Genomic DNA, 21882 nt, shown 5'->3' with positions numbered 1-21882 from the left:
CAGTTTCCTGGAAGCACGTTGTCAGCAATAACAACCCAAGATTACTGACTAACCTACTATAAATAGAACTTTTACGCATGCTGTCAAGGTTTAGTATATAAGGTAAGTCTTATTAGTCACAGTTACACAGGTATAAAGTCAGGCTTCACCATGGCAGAAGCAAACAGTCCGTCTACCTCTGATTGTGAAAACACCGAAGTTCCACAGGAAGATTCCACAACAATGGCTGAGACAAATTGTCCGACTGGCATGGACCGATTTCTGCAGAAAACCAGAAGGTAAGCACAGCTTAGCAATGTCACCTAGCTACCAATCATATTACTCATAAGACACCGCCCATACTGCGATTTATGTAAGTTCAATAAATATTTCTTTTTTCTAGCATTAGCACTACGAACGTAAATCGCAGAAATATATTGTCATTCTACAGAAAGTAGAAATACGGTGTTCCTGACTGAAACAAATACTGCAGTTTGTTAAATTTTATTGTTATATTTTTTTAATGCCTAAAGAAAGCCCCAAGCATTGAAACTCACTTTTATAATCATTGTAAATATATTTTGTCAAAAGCTATGAACACAATCGAAAGAATCCAGTTTTCTAGTGTCAACGCCCACTACTACCGTATTTCCTCTAATAGAAGCCGCGTCAATTGTTCAGTGCAAAAAATAGAAGCCGGGCCTCTAATAGATGCCGGGTCGAATTGATTGAGATATATCTACGGATATCAACGAACACAAAATATTTCCATTTCGTGACGATTCGGGACATTCGTGGTGATAGTGAAATGGGGGTATTAATAGAAGCCCTCTCTCTAATTGACGCCAGGTCAAAGGCTTGTCCGAAATAAATAGAAACCCGAGCGTCTGATACAGGAAATACGGTAAGTGCTATTGTTTATCACCGAGAGAGAGAAAAATAAAGTGGATTCATTTGTCCTTTAGCCCACAGCTTAAAGGGGAAGTGTACACGCAAAAATCACTTTCTTTCTTTTTCTAAACAAAACGCAATTTTAGAATTAGTTAGTATCTGTGTTTGAAAATATACGCTCATTTTTTTTCACAGTGAAAGTAGGAAGCTCACAATAGTGTTACAATGATATGTCGTTATCAGGCCTTCGTTTTACGAGCGAAATAGACCTGAGTTATCCCCCTTAGATTATGACGTAATTGGTGCCAATTCAACTTGGTCCCTGTCTATTCTCAACGCAAAAGATATCAAGGACCAGTTTGCGGTAAAACAACATGGTCTACGACACACTCCGGCGCAGTGGTGACTCAGCATAACACAATTCTGGCTGGCATCTGAGACGCTAGAATCACAAAACTGTACCTACACCACGTGAAGCGGCTCTAACAAAGCATGATGACGTCATAATGTTTATCAATTGGCACCAATGACGTCATATTGCAAGGGGCATAAGCCATGGTGTTTTTGTTATGGAAATAGAACACTTGGTAAATGTGAAAAATATAAATCGTTTTAATGCAAAAAATATGTTAATTAAATATGATGTTTTTATATTTTTGTCTATAAAACTTCTATGTTAAAACTTTTAATGTGGAAAAAGTACAAGAAAAATTGGTTCATTTCCGTGTGAACTTGCCCTTTAATAACATTTGACAGCAACAAAATTTCAGTTGTAATATGTAGAAGTAAATTATTTGGAAACAAGGAGTTAGAAACATTTTCACATATTATTTAGAAAAGGTGCATTCTGACTAAGCTTGTGAAGGCAGGTGCAGGCGATGATGACACTGTATAACAATGTAACTGAATTTGTAGCTTTTTATGATCAACCATCAGGTTTTGAATAATATCGTAATAATATCGTAAGCGGAGAAGTGATCATGCTTTCAACCACTGGTTTGCTTAGTCCAAATTTGATTATTTTAACACAAGCCACAAATGGTTTGGCATGAAGATTACTGACTTTGGTGGCAAATAACATTCACACTAGGGCTGGAACAAGTCCAAATTTGCTACCCGGGTACCCAACCCCCTATTACCCGACCCTCCTCGGGTACCAAATGTAGGTCTCAAGAGATACAAAATGTCCGATTGGGATTTTTTTTTACCACAGCACTTGCAAAACGTATTTAGATACATGTATTAAACGATCTGGTCATACATAAACTTAAGTTGACTTAAGTTATATCTTTATTCAATCATATGAAAAGTCAGAATGAATTGGTGCATAGTCAGAAAGAAATGTGAACATTAGTGACTTGTAGTATAACCATTGAGTTCTAGATAATTTTTGTCATTAAACAATATATCACATGACTAACCACGGGTTCGGGTAGTCCTGTGGGTACCCGGGTCCAACTCAGTACCAACCCGAACGGGTACCCAAGTTACCTGTTCCCAGCCCTAATTCACACTGTCTGCACCATACTGGGTGTTGTTAGTGTCAAACAAACCTCACTCACTACATGTATATATTTTGTGAATCATCTGATTACAGCGACCTCATGTACGAGCTCAGACAGATTCAACATGGAGAGCGCCCAGTCAGTGGCCAGAATCGGCGAGAAAACATCAACCAGTTTTTCGCCAAGCACCTTGAGGCACCTGCTGGGAGTGAAGGGAAAGAAAACGTCCCCGCCAATGTTGACGCTGTTGAAGAGCACAGACCAGAGTCAGTCGTCGTTGAAGTTGAGGGTTTGTTCGAACAACGGCGCGTGTCGTCAGTGTTGCAGTCAACAGCATTCAGGCGATCTTTGGAAAGAATAATTCGAGGGAGCATCACAACAGCATCCCAAAGACCCCAAGCCACCCCATCTCGTTCTGCCACCCCCTCTCGTTCTGCCACCCCCTCTCATCTCCCCCCACATCGTAGAACAAGCAGGGGACAAGAACAGAGTTCAGAGAACGGTCCATCTACAGCATCTACAGATCAGGATTCAAGAGGTGAGAATATTATTACCTTAGGTAGCGAAGAACCCAAACAGGTAGTTAAATGGCATCGGTTTTTCTGTCATGATAACTATCAATAAATGAAAGAAAACCGTGGCAACCAGACCTAAAAGTGTCACTGTTGTTATCATGTGGTAAGATGGCAAGCTGTTAAAAAGTTATCATTTATTCTTTATTTTCACATGTTTTAGATGCAATTTTTCTTAATAACTTAAAATGAACATACAAATAAATGTACAGGTTTGAAAAATTCCAGAATACCTGCATTGCAAAGGAGAAGTGAATAAAGTCAGACTTTAGAAATTTGTCCAAGCAAGAAATAACTTTGCACTACAATATATATTGAGTGAACTTTTATCTCAGTTTGTGCAACGTTTTGTTGGCAGAAATATCTGATTTCATGTAACCAAGGTAACAAATAGCTGCACTTTTCACTTGCATGTTTTACCTGGTGCTTGAGACTGCCATCAACAATTTTAAATCTGATTGTTTATTATTGAATTGTTTACATTTTAGTTCCATCACCTCCCGAGATGAGGCTTACACCCCCCGCTGCCTCACCAACCAGCCAGCCGACGGGGTACGTTCATAATAACATCAGTCAAATTTCACAAATATATGGCAATGAGTGTCTGTTCCAGTGTCAGTTAGAGCAGTCAGTTTTAGTTTGAATCCGTAGCAGGAAAACCATTGGCCAGTAGATTCAGCTGCATACTCCAGCATGTCATGACACAGTAGATCATGGTTGTCCAACCACTGAAGCCATTGTTACCAATCAATAAACATTTTGTCATCATTTAAGGCTCTAAAATCCAAATACTCTTTGGGCTAAAAAGAAAATAGTCTTGGTTCTCAGGCACCGCCCCCATCATCATAAAGTCTGTCACACATTTTCTTCTTATTTCCATTTTCAACAAAAAATTTTTTTGTAAAAATATTTATCGTCTCAAACACACGACCTTCTTGGCAGTGAAATGCTACAATACTTAAGAACAACATGATTTCCCTGAAATTTTTGTCAACAAAGTTTAGTTACATCCTAGCTTGAACAACAACAAAAAGAAACCACTGCCCACCCACACAATATTTTCAAAAGCCATTGCCTGAAAACTAATTCTTTTATTTTTTAAAGCCTTGGTATTATTTATATCATCATTATTGACGACAAACAATTAAAAGCTTTCACTGAATTATTATTATCATTATTATTATTATTATTATTATTATTATTATTTGTGTAATTTATTGTTGTTGGTATTATTATTATGATGATGATTATTATTAGTGTAATTTATTGTTGTTGTTGTTATTATTATTATGATGATGATTATTATAAGTGTAATTTATTGTTGTTGTTGTTGTTATTATTATTATTATTATTATTATTATTGCAGCATTGTTGCTCCTAATGAGATGCCCACATGGCAGAGTATCTCGGAGATCCATCATGAAGAGATCGTCCAGGAGATCAGTCAGCTCCTTCATAGACGACTTGTGTCCTCGACACTGGATGGGGAGTTCCGTGGAACTCTGGAAGTGCAAATGCAGGTGAGTGGTGCTCTGCTCAACCCTCCTCGGCGTGTGCAGAGGTCGGGGGCTATTTCCACAGTTCCAAGGTACAAACATCAATCAGCAGAACACCATCAAACAGGTGCAGATCTGAACTAATGAATTTCAGCAGTTTTTGTTTATGATCTTGTGGTTTGAAGCAGTTGTGCTCATGGCCTGTATCTCATGTTGACAGAACCACGTGGATTCATCGGGAGGAAATGGGGAGGCCGTGGCCCAGGCCGTCCGCAGTCTGCCCAACCCCGGTGTCATCCGCAATGACTTCAGCCATCTTGGTCTTGGGCAGGATTTGTTTGAGGACAACATTTCCGTCACCAGCATCAGTGCCACGGCTGTTCCATACACACAGGTAAGTGTCTGGGACAGTCTTTGTCGTTACTTGTCATAGAACCTAGCTATCTGATTGGCCAGTCGTGCTCGTGTATAAACCTATACAAGCCAGATAGCCGGCCTGCTGACCCCTCACCCAAAATACGACTCAGTATGATTGCGACTTCCCCCATCCCCATGCCCAGTGGGAAAAAAAGATTACAGTCCACGGGGTCGTGAGAATATCAGTTTTATTCAGCAAGGCATAAAGAAAACTCGCCTTAAACAATTTAAAATCACAATATATCACTTGTTCAGACTAAATGCACAATAACACAATAACACATTAAATGTAAAGTATCAATCTGCTTAGATTAATACATCTTCCCGAGGCAAGAGAGTTAACTGACTTTAAAAGTCCAGTTTCCACCCTTGCCGAACTAGGCTAGAATTCCTGGGCTCGATTGTAGCGCCACCAGTGGCTATTACCAGTTATGTCCCTTCTAAGCCTCTCCTATGGACCAATCAGGTTCCACCTCTCATATCACTTGCGTTTGCTTCACACAAAATGGTGGCGCCCTGTCAGGACGATCTGATTGATAATCAAGATCTATATTGTGATAAAACGGGTCTTACTTTGCAAAATGCATCAAATCACGTGAGCACCGTGATTAAAAACATGAAAAGATTTGGAAAATATCTGCTGACAACGAGTTGGAGGTGCACATGCTTTGCAAATCCTGCAATTGATCGAAATCTGCACGACAGTTGACGAACCGGATTTCAATTTCGGTGAGCGATTTTGATTGGACTATGCATAGACTCATTAGTCCAACCAAACTGTAACTCCATAATACCAGCGTAGTTCGGGAAAAAGGGTGGAAATTGGACTTTTATAGTCAGTTAACTCTCTTGCCTCGGGAAGATGAAATTAATAATGGCAGGTGAGAAAGGGATTTGAATTTAAAGATATACTAATTGGCTAACAACAGGTAAAACTAATGATTAGCAAACAATAGAACAAAACACCCTTGGAAGTAACATAGACTGGACCATTGACCTTTGACCCTATAGGAACCTATCTGTAGCAAAGCTGAAATAGAATAAAAGTGATACCTTATCTACACTAAAAATACTTACATATTTACAAGCTGGAGAATTAACACCTCCTACATTAGCATACTGAGAGTCTGATGGAGGTTGCAAAATAGACCTGACGTTACACACAAATACAAATCTTCGTAATGATAAATCTTTCCATTCAGCTCGTAAAGTCAGTCCTCTATTAACACATGTAAGTCTCTTCATACACACATACCGCCATCATATAGCTGGAATATTGTCGAGTGCGGTGTTAAACAACAAACATAGCCATACACACAGGTAAGTGGCCTCACTGGAAGATTGTTTCCCTTCGCCATTTTTTTGTCAATTATCTTAATAACCTTGGTGATTAACATTTAAATTGTTTTGTTTTTGTTGTTGTTTTTTGTTTGTTTTTTGTTTGTTTTGTTTTTTGGGGGGCATCATTATGCTTTCATGTTCAAAGTTTCTTTCTAAAGTCAGTATTTTGAATTTTATTTTATTTTGAAGTTTAGAGGTTTTCTTAAACCTGATATTACCAGTAACTGAAAACTGTTGAACTCAACTCACTCATCATTATTTATTAGAATATCATACAGTTTGCAAATTCATTAACATTGGGGCATGGTCCAAGAAAGAGTTAAGAGTTATCTCCCTTGATGAGTTTTCCCTGTGCTAGATAGTGGGTGAGTGGGTATGGTTTGAGACTGTTTTCTGCAATATCACAACAGAGGACACCAGAAATAGGCTTCCCACATCGTGGGGAATCAAACATGAGCCTATGGTGTGACAAGTGAACACCTTTACCACTGGGCTACTCCACTGCCCCTGATTCGTTAATATGGTTAACTAGACGTAACATCAAACATTATTCAGAGTTTAGATACAGAAACATGCTGTGGAAAGTTGGTACCAGAACAGAACTACTATATGGTCCATTGCCTGGTGCCTGCTTCCAGTATAGACCACACGTTTTAGTGCCTTGTGTGAATCTGACACATTTTCATATACACCTGCCAACAAATTCTCCACACATGATACGACATAATAATAATAATAATAGTAATAATAATAATAATAATAATAATAATAAAAAATAACAATAAAAATAAATAAATAGTTAATAATAATAATAATTTTTTTTTTTTAAAGAATAATAATAATAATAAGTCGGCAGATAAACAAAGGGTTTTTCGAATGGCCTGATTCAAACTCATAAGCCCTGCAAATCTCTGAGGGATGTTTGCAAGCATAGTCATACATCATGTTTTTAACCAGTGTAATATTCACCAAAGTAAGTCAGTAATGCTGACATATTTTTAACAATATATTCCCATTTCCAGAGCAACCTACATCTAAGCAGAGAGATCTCAAGTCTCAAGTCTCAGATGGAGGAGATGAAAAACATGCTGAAACTCTCCTTTGACCTTCAACTTGACATACAGAGGGCAATCAGACAGGAAGTCGCTGCTGCTGTATCCCAGGCAACAGGTAAATACTTGTAGAATATACTGTTTTAGTACAACTATTTATACAGGTGAATGATGAGGTATGTGACTTATAATGATCATGGAAGTCAAATTGCTTTGTTGATTATTCAGTGAAAATCAAAATGAAATACTGATCCGATTTCAAATGTAATGTTTATTTCAAGATGTTTCTTTTTTTAAATGAACCTCAAATTAACCTAATTTTGTTATTTTACCTCTTCCATGAGTTATTTGATGAACAAAACCTGTTGAACAAGAAATTGTTTGTCTTGCGTTAACATTATTATGATCATCATTGTTATTATTATCATCATTGTTATTATGATCATTGTCATTTATGATCATCATTATGATCATCATTGTCATGATCATCATTGTTATTATGATCATTGTCATTATGATCATCATTATGATCATCATTGTCATGATCATCATTGTTATTATCATTGTCATTATGATCATTATTATGATCATCATTGTCATTATGATCATTATTATGATCATCATTGTCATTATGATCATTATTATGATCATCATTGTTATTATTATCATCATTGTTATTATTATCATCATTGTTATTATGATCATTGTCATTATGATCATTATTATGATCATCATTGTTATTATGATCATTGTCATTATGATCATCATTGTTATTATTATCATCATTGTTATTATGATCATTGTCATTATGATCATTATTATGATCATCATTGTTATTATGATCATTGTCATTATGATCATCATTGTTATTATGATCATTGTCATTATGATCATCATTGTTATTATTATCATCATTGTTATTATGATCATTGTCATTATGATCATCATTATGATCATCATTGTTATTATCATCATCATTGTTTCCCTTTCAGCAGGAGCTACAGCTGCCCCCCCTGCAACAGCCACACTGTCCCACCCCGTCAGTGACACCCACTGTTTGATCTGCCTGGAGAACCACAGCGATACTGTACTCTACCAGTGTGGACACATGTGCCTGTGTTACGCCTGTGGTAAACATCTGATGTCCCAGAGCGGCAAGTGCCCCGTGTGCCGAGCACCAATCAAAGACATCATCCGCGCTTACAAGTGCAACACTGAGTGAAACTGACGTTCTTTTTTACTGGAACCTTGTCAAGCGAACATTTCAGAATACAGAATATCGCTGTTTGAACAAATATTTAGCCCACCTGAGCTAATGACATGGCATATCATCGATTTTTAACTTGCGTAAAGCTTACGATACCCAAACTTAAATTGGATGATTCAAATATGGTGGCTACCTAATTCTGATTCAAGTTAAGACATGACCAGTCTTTTGTTGCCTAGTCTGGTTAACAGCTTGTCCACATACTCCAACTAAATTTCCTTTTGTTGCATGATTCATGTTGCTTTTAAGCTCATATTCACTGGATACATTTTCTTTTGTAAATACTCACCCCAGTCAATTCATCAACAAGATCATCAAAGAATTACCTTCATCAAGTTTTGAAGATCAGATGGTAACAGAATCCCAGTACATGCTGTTGGTCTTGACTGTGTTGGTCTTAGCAGGTCAGATAACCCCTGACTGTGTTGGTCTTATCAGGTCAGATAACCCCTGACTGTGTTGGTCTTATCAGGTCAGATAACCCCTGACTGTGTTGGTCTTATCAGGTCAGATAACCCCTGACTGTGTTGGTCTTATCAGGTCAGATAACCCCTGACTGTGTTGGTCTTATCAGGTCAGATAACCCCTGACTGTGTTGGTCTTATCAGGTCAGATAACCCCTGACTGTGTTGGTCTTATCAGGTCATAACCCCTGACTGTGTTGGTCTTAGCAGGTCAGATAACCCCTGACTGTGTTGGTCTTATCAGGTCAGATAACCCCTGACTGTGTTGGTCTTAGCAGGTCAGATAACCCCTGACTGTGTTGGTCTTATCAGGTCAGATAACCCCTGACTGTGTTGGTCTTAGCAGGTCAGATAACCCCTGACTGTGTTGGTCTTAGCAGGTCAGATAACCCCTGACTGTGTTGGTCTTAGCAGGTCCAGATAACCCCTGACAGTGTTGGTCATTGTCCATGCTTTCAGACACTAGTTTTCCTGGTCGGGACACTTTTTTATATTCGGCAATCATATAGCTCGGACAGTGCTGCCTGGTGATATAGTACATTAACTCACTCACTCTACTATAGCTCAACCAAGTGCAGACCAGCAGGTCAGTGTTTAAAATGGTGATATTCTGCTGCTCAAGTCAAGAGATAGCTGGCTATCGTGACATTTTTGTAAATAATCACACAAGTTGTCATTTATTTGTTTTATGTATATATATGTACATTTATATTTCTCACAATAAAGTCACATTCTATAAGTCTCTTTACATATTCGGGCTATCAGAGACCCTCTGGGTTCATGAAGTTGGTCGTTACATTTCCAAGTTGGGTTGCACTTGGCTGCACAGAGTTGCCTCCCTTATGACAACATCCTTTGATCCTGGTTTGAATCCCTGATTGAAACCTCATTATCTTACTTGCTTTGGCAGCACCATGACAATGATCGTGGGTTTCAGTAAAATGGAAAAGTCTAAGATAAACTAAACCTAAACTAAACACATCTAAATTCGCTGATGATGGAGCCCTCTGGATCCGCACAAAAACCATTAAAATGGCCCAAAACCTACTTAAAAAATCTCTAAACAAAATACAGCAATGGGCTGACAAATGGGGCTTCTCCCTTAACTCGGAAAAAACTACAGGAATAGTATTTAAACACAATAACATGAAACCCGCCTCCCCAAAACTCCAGCTAAACAACAAACCAATCCAATTCCTAAAACAAACCAAATTCTTAGGACTAATTTTCGATAAACATCTCTCCTGGGACGCTCACATAAATAATCTAATAACTAAATGTAGCAAAGATCTAAGATGCCTAACTGGCTGAAACTGGGGGGCCTCCAAAGACACCATCCTCTCACTCTATATATCACTAATTAGATCTAAAATAGACTACGGATGTGATATATACGACACCCTAAACCAATCCCCTAGCAAAAAACTAGACTCAATCCAATATCAGGCTCTAAAACTAATAACACGCACTCAACATGGCACCTCCTACACTTCACTCCAGGCCTTAACAGGAGAAATGCCACTAAATCTACGTAGGGAACAATTAACCCTAAATTTCTGGGCCGCGTCTCAATCCAACCCCCTAATCCAAAACCTAATAAACAAAAATATCAGCCCCAAAAACCAATCCCTAGCTCGAAAACACCCTCTACTTACTCCAATATCCCAAAGAATAACCAATTACTTAAATGAACACCAAATAAACAATCTTAAACAAAACTGTAAAAAATCAAATATCGTCACCCCAAAACTTAAAACACCCAAAATAGACATAACACTAGCTAGCACAATAAATAAACAAACCGACCCAAACATAGCAAAAACCACCACACTAGCATACATACATGAAAATTGGCCAAATTGGTGTCACATTTACACAGACGGATTCTCAGATCCGACCTCCAAACACACAGGTTTCGGAGTCCACATCACACAACCAACTAAAGCCACACAATCCTACCGACTCCCAAACAATCAATCAATATTCACGGCCGAACTAATGGGCATGGCCTCAGCCCTTCAACAATCTAAAAAACAACAAAAAATCCTATTACTTACCGACTCGCTCAGTGGACTACAAGCCCTCCAAAATAAAAACACCCCAAACCACCCTGAACTAATAAATCAAATACTAAAAAGCTCAAACGATTTAACTAAGGCAGGCAAACAAATAGTATTCATTTGGATCCCCGCCCACGTAGGAATATACGGCAATGAAAACGCCGATAAAGCAGCTAACCTATCCCTTAAAATCCCAGAAATAAGCTTAAACCTACCCATCTACAAATCAGAAATTAAAAGAGTCAACAAACAAAAAATCACCAAAAAATGGCATAACCTATATCAAACTCAAATAGCTAAATCAAAAAGGTTCTAAAAAAAACCCTGACCAAACCAAAAATTCTACATCAGTCCAAAAAAATCGACAGAGTAATTACTAAACTCCAAACAGGACATACCAACCTAAATAACCACCTCAAAATAATAAGAAAACACGCTACAGGAACCTGCCCACATTGCAAACAACAAGAAACCCCAGAACACGCACTCATACACTGCACCCACTACCTAACACACCGAACTACAATACAAACCACCCTAAATCTAAATAAGGCTCTTACTCTAGAAGCAATCCTAAACCCACAAAATAAAATAGAAAAATTCAAAGCCTTAGGCGTTTACTTAATCAAAACAGGACTAATAAATCGCATTTAAAACCCCAATAAACTACCAAAACCAAACCACATAATCAAACTAACAAACTTCCATACTCAGGTCCCTTAGTTCGCCCCCAAAACCCTCTTGGCATTTTTTCCAAATCTCAAAATTTCCAAAATTTTATATAACCAACCACTAAAACACCCCTACTGGATTGCCAAACAACTTTTTCCCCTTTTCGGAAACACATTAAATGCCTTGGCCGGGTCCGTGTGCGAAATATGCTGCAGTCGGAAAGCGCACGTAAAATCTCCAGTATAAGTAAGTAAGTTTAAAAGAATAAAGTAAAGTAAAAAACACCATACTAGGGACCATGGGGACTTACAGTACCTTTGCTTCCTGCATGGACCCCAGTAGGATTCATATCATCCCTTCAGTCACTGGCGATAGTTTACGAGTTAAGCCAAAGAATAAACTGACGAATATACTACGTTTAAAAGTCTTGCATGCATACAAATACTTCGAATGATGTGGAACTTACATACCCTTTTAGGGGGATAAAATTTCAAGCGACTTCAAACCCCCACGAGGATGCAGCCATGAACAATCTAAGGACTACCATTATATAAAATAACACACTTTGTAAAACTTCATGAAATTATTCTATTTCGATAAAAAACACAATATTAAATAAGTATATACATGTCTAAAAAGATCCTTGACTGAAATATTTCTCCCTTGTGATGGTAATATAAGAATTTACATGTCTAAAAAGATCCTTGACTGAAATATTTCTCCCTTGTGATGGAAATATAAGAATTTACATGTCTAAAATGATCCTTGACTGAAATATTTCTCCCTTGTGATGGAAATATAAGAATTTACATGTCTAAAAAGATCCTTGACTGAAATATTTCTCCCTTGTGATTGAAATATAAGAATTTACATGTCTAAAAAGATCCTTGACTGAAATGTTTCTCCCTTGTGATGGACATATCAATACAGTGAAGCAGGACATGCTTGACCGTGATTCTTTCATCACAAGGCATTCAAAACGGAGGATCCTCACCTTTCAATAAATATCCATTGGTATATCTGCTGTGGCAAATACGACATCGTCGCATAACGACCTCTTCAGCCGATATTTGGTTTAATGTTATGTAATTCGTTGATACCTACATGCGCCCCGCATCTTTTGCATCAGAACATCTAATTACAGGTTTATAAATACTGTATGGTATAAGAAGTCACATCATATGTGTCGGCCATCATGTTACCAATGACACCAACATGGCTGGGTAACCAACAAAAGATGATGTCATATTGACCAGTAGCAAGATCATTACATAATTCAAGAAATTGGATTAAAAGCGAATGCTAAATGACATATTTTAAAGAGAATCTGAAAATAATAATGAATTTTTCATATATTTTAGAGCTGTGAAAATGGCGTTTGCTTCTGCTGTGATTATTGAACTGTTATCTGGCAATCGTGATATTAGCAACTTCGCCACCATCCTTGGATCTATCTGTAATTGTAGATTTATATGTGTCATATGTGTTTTGTCATTATTTGTATTCTTGATTGTGTCTGATTTCATATGTTCAGTTAATGATAGGTCGACATTTGACCTTACCATTTGCCAAGGTGGCGATGAAAATAGTTGAGTGGGAGCTATATGTTGCAGTTTAATATATTATAATCAGAAATGGCAGATTTGATTCTGATTCTGAGTCGTGGAACAAGAGATGATTTCTTTTTGTAAATATTAAATACGCAATTAAAAGCTGGATGTGAAGATTAGGATATAATTTGGTGACGGCATTGTACAAGAGAAGGTTCATCCGCTTCTACATACAGATCAAAGATGAGTCCCCAGAATTTGGCCTCATTTACAACTTTGATAGGGGTGCCATTCAAAAATAATTCAGGTTCTTTATATTGCTTATATCTTCTGCAGAAAAATATGCACTTAGGTTTTGATTTAGAAAATTTAGACCAGTGAGGCCACTTGTGAATTTTGTTTAGACAGATTTGTAACTGCCTCTCTATTTTATGCATTTTTTTACCACGAAAAGAAATATTAAATTCATCAACGAAGAGTGATCCATCTATTGCATCACTTAAAACCTTGGAAAGACTATTTATCTTAATACTAAACAATGTGACAGAAAAAAAAATGTCTTCGGGACACCCCGAGCCTAATTATAATGATCAGAAAGGGTTGAACCCACTCAGACTTTAAATTGGGTGTCTCAAGCCAAAATCATGGAAATCCTTTAAAATGCCATGCACCCAGGTTGTATCGGATCCTTTCCCAAAGTCAGAGAAAACTTATACAACGTGTTGTTCATTTATTATGGCATTATTAACAAAGGATTCTAGTTGTACTAAATGATCAATGGTACTTCTGTGTTTCCAGAAGTCACATTGAATATTTGTAAGAAGATTATTGGTTTCCAGATACCAATCTACTGTTTACCGTTCGCTCCATGATTTTGCAAACGCAACTTGTTGAAGTTATAGAGTGGTAATATTGAGGGAGTTGTATGATCCCGGCCAGGTTTTGGTATGGGGACTACAATTGGATTATGCCACGAATGAGGAAAATTACCTGAAGTCCATATTTGGTAGAAAATGTGTTATAGTGTCTCAAGACATGATTCGGGCAAATGCTTCAATAACCGATAGTGGATATTATCATCCCCTGCTGCAGTATCATGAGCGGTATATAGTTCATGCAATGAAAATACTTCATTGTAATCTTCATCGTTATTAGAAGCAACATTTACTTTTTTTCTCTGCCTGCTGTTTCTGATATCTCTGATACACAGGAACATAATTTGATGATGAAGAATTTGTGGCAAGAGTTTCACCAAGTTTATTTGTAATGTCACATTTATCAGTCATAATTGGCAATGCTCAATAGTATAGTTTCATTACAAAATAAAGTCCATACCTTATGACCTTTGGTAATAAATGTATAACGTATTACTATGTGTCCATGTTAATTGTTAATACAGAAACAAAATAGTGTATGAAATAATTTTAAATTAATTTTTTAACAATAATTCATGAACATTAATGATATGTTCTTTTCTATATAATAAATACGAAAGGGTATTTCTTTTCTCGATAATCCTTATGTTGAACAAACAGTATCTAGAGATAATTGTTACATTTATGTTTTCCTGTTTCACCAATCATGTTTGTTTTGTGTCCAGGGGCAACACATGATGCCCATATCTACAACATCTGTTCACTGGAGAGTTGGTTGGTTGGTTGGTTGGTTTGTTGTTTGATCCGGGGTAGAATAGGTCTTCAGCAACCCATGCCTGCCGTAAAAGGCGACTATGTATGTCGTAAGAGGCGACTAACAGGATCGGGTGGTCAGGCTCGCTGACTTGGTTGATGCATGTCATCGAATCCCAATTGCATAGGTCGATGCTCATGATGTCAATCACTGGATTGTCTGGTCCAGACTCGATTATTTACAGACCGCCGTCATATAACTGGAGCATTGCTGAGTGCGGTGTTAAACAAACAAACAAACAAACAAAACATTATGAAACAATAAGCAGTTTTAATGTGACACGTCAGTCAGTGGAGCTATTACGTAACTGAGATAAGGAAAATACGGACATTTTAGAAGCTGATTTCAAAAGCTGTAACATCCTTATCCATAATCAGAATCTATATTTCCTTATATCATTACAAAACTCGATCAAAATTCGTTATTGGACAATAAACAATATTATCATGATATTTCCGCTAAGGGAGTGGTACATGTATGAATAGGCGTAGTTATTTCGTAACGGGGGAGCATTGGCGATCTTCCGTCTGTGGTATAACAGTTATAGCTCTTACGAGGGGCGTTCAATACGTTTTGCAACTTCAATATAAAACCGAGTCGCAGAATGTCTTTTGCACTTTTATTTTTCAATAAAATCTCCATTCACCTCAATACACTTACTCCATTATTCCTTCAAGCTTTTAATACCACTTTTATAGAAATCCGCAGTTTGGCCCTCTAACCACGCCTCTGTGGCAGTCTTTATGTCCTCGTCATCCTGGAAGCGTCTTCCACGTAGGGCAGATTTCATTTGCCGGAACAGGAAATAGTCACTGGGGGCGAAATCTGGGCTGTAGGGTGGGTGATTTAACTGTTCGAATCCACATTCACATATGGCGCTCTGTGCAATTCTCGACTTATGAACCAGAGCGTTGTCATGCAAAAGTAGAATACCACGTGTTAACATCCCACGGCGTTTCTGGCGAATAGATTTTCGCAATTCTTTCATTACATTAGCACAATACTGTCCATTGATTGTAGTTTTGGTGGCATGTAATCAATCAGTAATATGCCTCTTGCATCCCAAAATAGGGTGGCCATTACATTGCCAGCCGATGGTTGAGTGCGAAACTTCCTCGGAGGCGGAGTATTGGGGTGCTTCAATTGCATGGATTCCAATTTAGTTTTTGGGTCCCAGTGGTGGATCCATGTTTCATCACCTGTCGATATACGAGAATGAAATCGGGCTTCATCAGCAGTATAGAGCTCCAGGTGGTCTCAACAACTTTCAGTTCTCTGATGGCGATCTTGAGCTCTGAGGTTTCTAGGTACCCATCTTGCAGATACTTTGGACATACCAAGATGCTCATGAATAATGGTTCCAACAGTTCCAACAGTTCCAACTGATATTTTGAATTCCCAAGAAAGTAGATACTTTCACTCGTCGGTCAGACAAAATTCTTCTTTCTATGGCAGCAATGGTTTCCGGTTGGGTGGCATCTGAAGGCCTGCCTGACCTTGGGTCATCGTCTTTGGACTCCCTACCCCTTTTAAACTGCAGAGACCAACGGCAAACTGTGGAATATTTAGGAGCATCCTTACCCATCACTTTACACATGCGATCATGGATTTCCTTTGCTTTGCATCCCTCCTTGGTAAGGAACTTTATTACAGCGCGTTGTCCATGTTTGAGAGAATCCTGGATTGTGACCACCCTGAGGAGAAAGAAGCCATCACATCTAACTTATTGTTGTGTCTGGAACTTGTTATGACACGTGTCAACCTGATTTTATGACTAGTGTCACACCTGCCATAAGTTGACATTGTCTGTGTAAACACAAATGCCCAAGTTGCAACTTTATTGAACGCCCCTTGTATATCTCGTTATCAAATCATCTACAGCTGTAGTCCGTGAGAAAGCTCTGGAAACGGCGGTTCTGACAATATAACATACCGCCATGCGGCACACCCGATAGCGGGGTTAAAATTATATGAATATAGCTGGCATATTGCTTAGTGCGGCGGTAAACAACAAACCAAACAAAAATCAACGGTATAACTCTCCCATCCATGATCAAAATCTATATTTCTATTGTGATGATCTGGCGATGCTAACACATTTCTTCCGACTTTTCAGGCAGATGAGCTGTTTTGAATCATCAAATTTGCTTCTGAAATCCATATCCTTAATCTAAATCCACATTTATTTACAACTTTAGGACATGACAGTAACAACAGGTAATCTATTAAAAAACACACCTGAGAAGTTCATAACGGCAATGGGGCAGCAACCACTGCCCCATCCAAATTTCAGTAAATATATACCATACCCCCCACCCACCCACCCAACTGAACCCCCCCCCAACCCCGCAAATAAAATTTAATTGAAAAAAAGCTTATTTGCAACTATTTACAAAACTATGCAACCAAACAGATATAGACCAAATCCATGACACAAACATATATACATTCGTTACAAACCTTACAGGTCAACTACATGAAGTAGCCTTAGAATGCTTCCCCACTCGCAACATAAAAACCACACCCATGACCAAATCCCCTGGTGGAGACAGAAATTGAAAAAAACAGGAAAATTAAGAAAAAAGGCTCATTAATTCAAAGAGAGACCGTTTAAAATTATCCTTGTTTATAGATCTTCGACACAAAACAAAACATCTCATCAAGGCAGTAAAAAACGCCACTGGCAATCCTTTCGTAATACCTTAAAAATTGGCAAAAATAATTCTAGGAAACTGTGGAAAAAATTTAAAGCCATAAAGGTACTTCCAAAAAAAAAAGTCTATCCAAACATTAAGGACCTATCCACAAATAAAGAAAAAAGCTTTTACTATTGCTGCCCATTTAGCTAAAACCAGCAACTCCACCGACTACCCGCCTCCCCAACCCCCCGCCAATTCCACAACACCATCAAAAAGCACCCCACATACACTAAAAGGCCAGACATCTCCCACCTACCCATCAACAAAATACTCAACATACATGAACTACAATCAGCCTTGAAAAACAAAAGTACAGCCTCAGCCACAGGTCCAGACAACATTAGCTACATAATCCTAAATACGATTCCCATTTAAATGCAATACCTACTTTTACAATTATACAACAAAATATGGACATCAGGCACCACACCATCTACATGGAAACATGCAAAAGACTCTTACCGCCCCAGTTCACCAACTTCACATTTATGTACAATTCTAGAATCAATTATCAACAACAGGCTCAAACATCATAATTCTGTAAACAATCTTATTAGCCCTGATCAGAGTGGCTTCACAAACAATAATCAAACTTTAGACCACATTTTACAATTGGAACAAGACATTAGGACAGCACAGGCACAAAAAACAATACACCCTGGCCATTTTTATAGAATTTAGCAAAGCTTTTGATATGGTTTGGCACAATGGCCTAATTCAAAAACTAGAAAATATTGGAGAATTTTAAATTTCATTCACTCCTTTCTAACATACAGACATATCACAGTTAAATCCCATGAAACCATATCAGACACCCACCCAGTAGAAAATAGCACCCCATAAGGTAGCATATTGTCGCCGACATTATTTAACTTCATGGTCGACGACATTTTTCCAAATTCTATCAAAAACAATAACATATCTACAGCAAAATTTGCAGACGAAATTTCATTCTGGACTTCATCATCATCATTAAACCTAATTAAAACCAAAATACAGTCTGCACTTAACAGCATTCAAAAATGGGCCTCTAAGTGGGGATTTCAAATTAACACTAAAAAAATATATTGGCATGCATTTCCAAAAACAACATATGTTAAATTATACACCCAAACTTCACCTAAACAATGAAGAAATTATATTCCAAAAAGAAGCAAAATTCCTAGGAGTCACATTTGATCAACATCTCACCCGGACACCCCATATTTCAAAATTGGTCAGTTCTTGCGAAAAAGATTTAAATCTAATGAGGGCCATCAGAGGCACTGACTGGGGTTCAACCAAACAAACACTTCTTAGTTGATTGGTACTTCACATAACTCACTATTACTAATGACAGGCACTCTTTCAATCACACATCGCAGACAAAAAAATAGCTTAAATTACTGGGCTGGGTACCAACATCACCCAATATTCAAAACACTCACACAAAAATATGACAACACTAAAAATTCTACAAAAAAAATGAAAAAAGTTCAAAACACACCCAGAAGAAAACCCCATACCTTACCCACTTATACAAACTACTACACACCCATAACCTTACGAATGTCAAACACACTCCTCCAACCCAACGCTATATATACTTGACCAACCAGCACCAGAAACAGATACAATACTCCACAGTTTACGGGGGCACGGGTGGCGCTGCGATTCGTTGTGCACAGTTGCGTCCCTTGGGCACGCCAGAAACCTATGATTGTGGGTTGGAATCCCGGTTCGCCCCGATTATGTTTCTAGGTTTGTCAGCAATATACCCGTGCTCGTTGGTTTCACCGAAGTGGTAAACGTCCGAGACCTGCATCACTTCGAGCTTTCCTCCCACATTAGCTGACACGCCGTGATATAACTGGAATACTGTAAAAAGCGGCGTTAAACCAAACTCACTCACTCACTCCACATGTTACTACTCACACAACCCAACATCTCCCAAACAGAAAAAACAACATTAATACTCAACCACATACACACTACCTGGCCATCCCATACACACATATACTCAGACGCCTCACAAGATAAGAACAATAACACAGGACTAGGTATCCATGTAGACCAGGCCCAAACAATAACTTCTTCTTATCACTATATAAATAACACTAATACTAATGCTGCAGAACTATGAGCCATACTTAGACCCCCCCATCTAGTTAAAACCCTCAACCAAAACAACTTTTTAATCATTTCAGACTCTCTCACCTCACTGAAACAAATTCAAAACAAACACTCAAGAACCCGACCTGACCTAATCAACAATATTTTCCACTTTATTTCAGAACTTAAATCAGAAAACAAATCTACTATGTGTACCTGGTCACTCAAACATACCAGGGAACAACATTGCAGACATTGCAGCCAAACTAGCCACAACGCATACATCTCTATCTATCAGTTTTCATGCTTCTAAAGCCGAGCTGAAATCGATCCATCAAAATTCCAAATTTTCAAAATCTTATTCAAAATTCTATGTTTACCTGGATTAACACTCTATTTAAAAAAACAATCTAAAAATGCCATAAACTTTAACAATTTGACCTTCTTGATAAAATAATATTCCATAAGTGGCAATACGAATTTTAACCACTATAAACAAAAAAGACACCCGAATGAAAACTGTACAAACTGCCACCCCCCGAAGTCCTCAACCATGTTTTTAACTACAGTCCACTTTACAGCATCTTTCACTCTCAACTTTATCACACTATCCCATCTCACTATCAGCACAATATTTCCTCACTTTTCAGCCCATACAACCCTCCAGCAATTTACAACTCAATTATCAACTTCATTCTTAATGCATAAATCACTCAATCCTAAATATAAACAAACTTTTTCCCATTTCGGATCGGGATCGAAATATCCAGCGCAGAGTGTCTTCTACGACGTCCGCGCGCAAAATCTCTCTTAACCAGACCAAAAATCAGAACATGATTTATCCAGCCAACTGCCAATGTCAAGGTCACATCATTTAGCTCCACTGCCAATAAGCGCCTCTCTACCTCGCCACAACGACACCCCCACCCCTCACCCCAGCCATTATAGACTTAGGTAAGGCTATTATTCCCTTTTTCTTTCTTCATTAGGCCCCTATATCTAATTGGAGCCTACCCGCAACACGTTTATTCCCCATTATGCTATACTCTTCATACACATTATTAAACTATATTATAACTATAATAGGTTAGTTGTAGTTGGTTCGCTTACTTTATTATGTTATTTAATTTTTCCGCACCCTATTGAGTTAATACTATCACTGGTTAAATTATATATTCTCCAGACATAAATACACTGGTTATATAGATTATAGGTATAGGCTATATCCTCCGCACAGTTACAGTTGTTTGGGTATAGTGATTTTCTTATATTCGAACGTTATTTTTATTTATTATTCCCCACCTACCCCGTCTACGACATACGTTAACTGTGAAGTGGACGTTAAACTCCCAAAATCCAGACAGCCATAATAGCATTCATTCACCTGATAAAGGAGCAAGTATTTACTCCGAGACGTTCCTCATAACTCTTAGAATGTCTCATGTAACGCAATAAAATATTTGTCAAATTTTGTCCATTTTTCCCATGTTAATATACACATAACTGTGTCAGCAATGAGATACATTCTGACAATCTGCGTATTGTTATTTGTTTTTATGTTTTTTTTTATTGTAACACAGAGAAATAGTGAAATGCACAACTTTGTGATTTGATAACAAGGGGCAGGTCGATAAACTGTGATACGACTTTAACATAACTGTGATACAAATGTAATGCAACTGTGATACAACTGTGACACAACTGTTAAACAGCTGTGATACAACTGTTAAACAACTGTGATGCAACTGTGATACTACTGTGATACAACTGTTAAACAACTGTGATACAACTGTTAAACAAACGTGATACAACTGTGATACAACTGTTAAGCAACTGTGATACAACTGTTAAACAACTGTGATACAACTGTTAAACAACTGTGATACAACTGTGATACAACTGTGATGCAACTGTGATACAACTGTTAAACAACTGTGATACAACTGTGATACAACTGTTTAACAACTGTGATACAACTGTTAAACAACTGTGATACAACTGTTAAACAAATGTGATACAACTGTGATACAGCTGTTTAACAACTGTGATACAACGGTGATACAACTAATCAATCACGACAGATTTGCTCGCACGCGATCGGCAACACGCGATTATAAACCACGACGACGTGAACGGC

The 21882-nt window shown here is 37.9% G+C and overlaps 1 protein-coding gene across 4 annotated transcripts; it reads left to right on the top strand.

Moving 5' to 3' along the window:
* LOC124150929 lies at positions 1-9723 on the top strand. 4 transcript variants are annotated; one of them, XR_007220170.1, is made up of 8 exons: positions 12-278; positions 2468-2913; positions 3436-3499; positions 4314-4467; positions 4664-4837; positions 7224-7371; positions 8246-8924; positions 8959-9723. XR_007220170.1 is itself a non-coding variant. In XM_046523131.2 (7 exons), the coding sequence occupies exons 1-7, from the start codon at positions 151-153 to the stop codon at positions 8473-8475; spliced, it is 1341 nt and encodes a 446-aa protein (XP_046379087.2). In that variant the 5' UTR covers positions 1-150; the 3' UTR covers positions 8476-9723. The 4 variants fall into 4 exon arrangements, 2 of the variants coding, with proteins under 2 accessions (XP_046379087.2, XP_046379086.2); XR_006863298.2 differs by having other exon boundaries at positions 8246-9364; positions 9399-9723; XM_046523131.2 differs by having other exon boundaries at positions 1-278; positions 8249-9723.
* Positions 9724-21882: the final 12159 nt, after the last annotated feature.

The sequence above is a fragment of the Haliotis rufescens genome, unplaced genomic scaffold (assembly GCF_023055435.1).
Source record: "Haliotis rufescens isolate VD_foot unplaced genomic scaffold, xgHalRufe1.0.p SCAF_12, whole genome shotgun sequence".
NCBI classification, from domain to species: Eukaryota; Metazoa; Mollusca; class Gastropoda; order Lepetellida; family Haliotidae; genus Haliotis; species Haliotis rufescens.
The sequence above is the reverse complement of the archived record's forward strand: the minus strand, read 5'-3'. Positions and strand labels throughout refer to the sequence as shown.

Coding starts and splice junctions, on each gene's coding strand:
- LOC124150929 (XM_046523130.2), top strand. CDS start 151: ATGGCAGAAGCAAACAGTCCGTCTACCTCTGATTGTGAAAACACCGAA. Junction 2,914..3,435: donor TACAGATCAGGATTCAAGAG/GTGAGAATATTA, acceptor TTTACATTTTAG/TTCCATCACCTCCCGAGATG. Junction 3,500..4,313: donor CCAACCAGCCAGCCGACGGG/GTACGTTCATAA, acceptor TTATTATTGCAG/CATTGTTGCTCCTAATGAGA.